The 343-nt window shown below is 54.5% G+C and overlaps 1 protein-coding gene across 3 annotated transcripts in view; it reads right to left on the bottom strand.

The window, feature by feature from the left end:
- Positions 1-343, bottom strand: part of CSNK2A1 (casein kinase 2 alpha 1) — a 10824-nt gene that overhangs the window by 1924 nt on the left and 8557 nt on the right. For all 3 annotated transcript variants that reach the window (XM_031057991.1, XM_031057989.1, XM_031057990.1), the window contains one exon: positions 68-154. In XM_031057991.1, the coding sequence (XP_030913851.1) occupies positions 68-154 (87 nt within the window). The remainder of the gene's footprint in view (positions 1-67; positions 155-343) is intronic.

Below are 343 nucleotides of genomic sequence, written 5' to 3'. Positions count from 1 at the left end.
CTCCCACCCACCCCACACACAGAAATGCCTCAGCAGCCCAAGCACCAAGAGAGTTGGCAGAACTGACCTGACATCATGCTCGCACTGCTGACAGGAGTGCTGCCACCCGCCATGTTGGACGAACCCATCCGAGCCTGGTCTTTCACAATGGGGTCTAGGAAGAGCACACTACCAGTAAGTGCTGTGTTTCCAGAGAGCTGCTGAGGCACACACACTGCCTGTGGCCTCTGTGCTCAGCCAGTCCTGGCACTCTGCCTGTGTCAAACAACATCAACCACCACCTATTGAAATACAGACATTTCTACCAATGCCAGTGGGAAGCACTCAAGAAGGTACCAAGGTC

This window comes from Geospiza fortis, unplaced genomic scaffold (genome assembly GCF_000277835.1).
Source record: "Geospiza fortis unplaced genomic scaffold, GeoFor_1.0 scaffold188, whole genome shotgun sequence".
Lineage (NCBI taxonomy): Eukaryota > Metazoa > Chordata > Aves > Passeriformes > Thraupidae > Geospiza > Geospiza fortis.
This window is presented reverse-complemented; position numbering and strand designations above follow the sequence as displayed.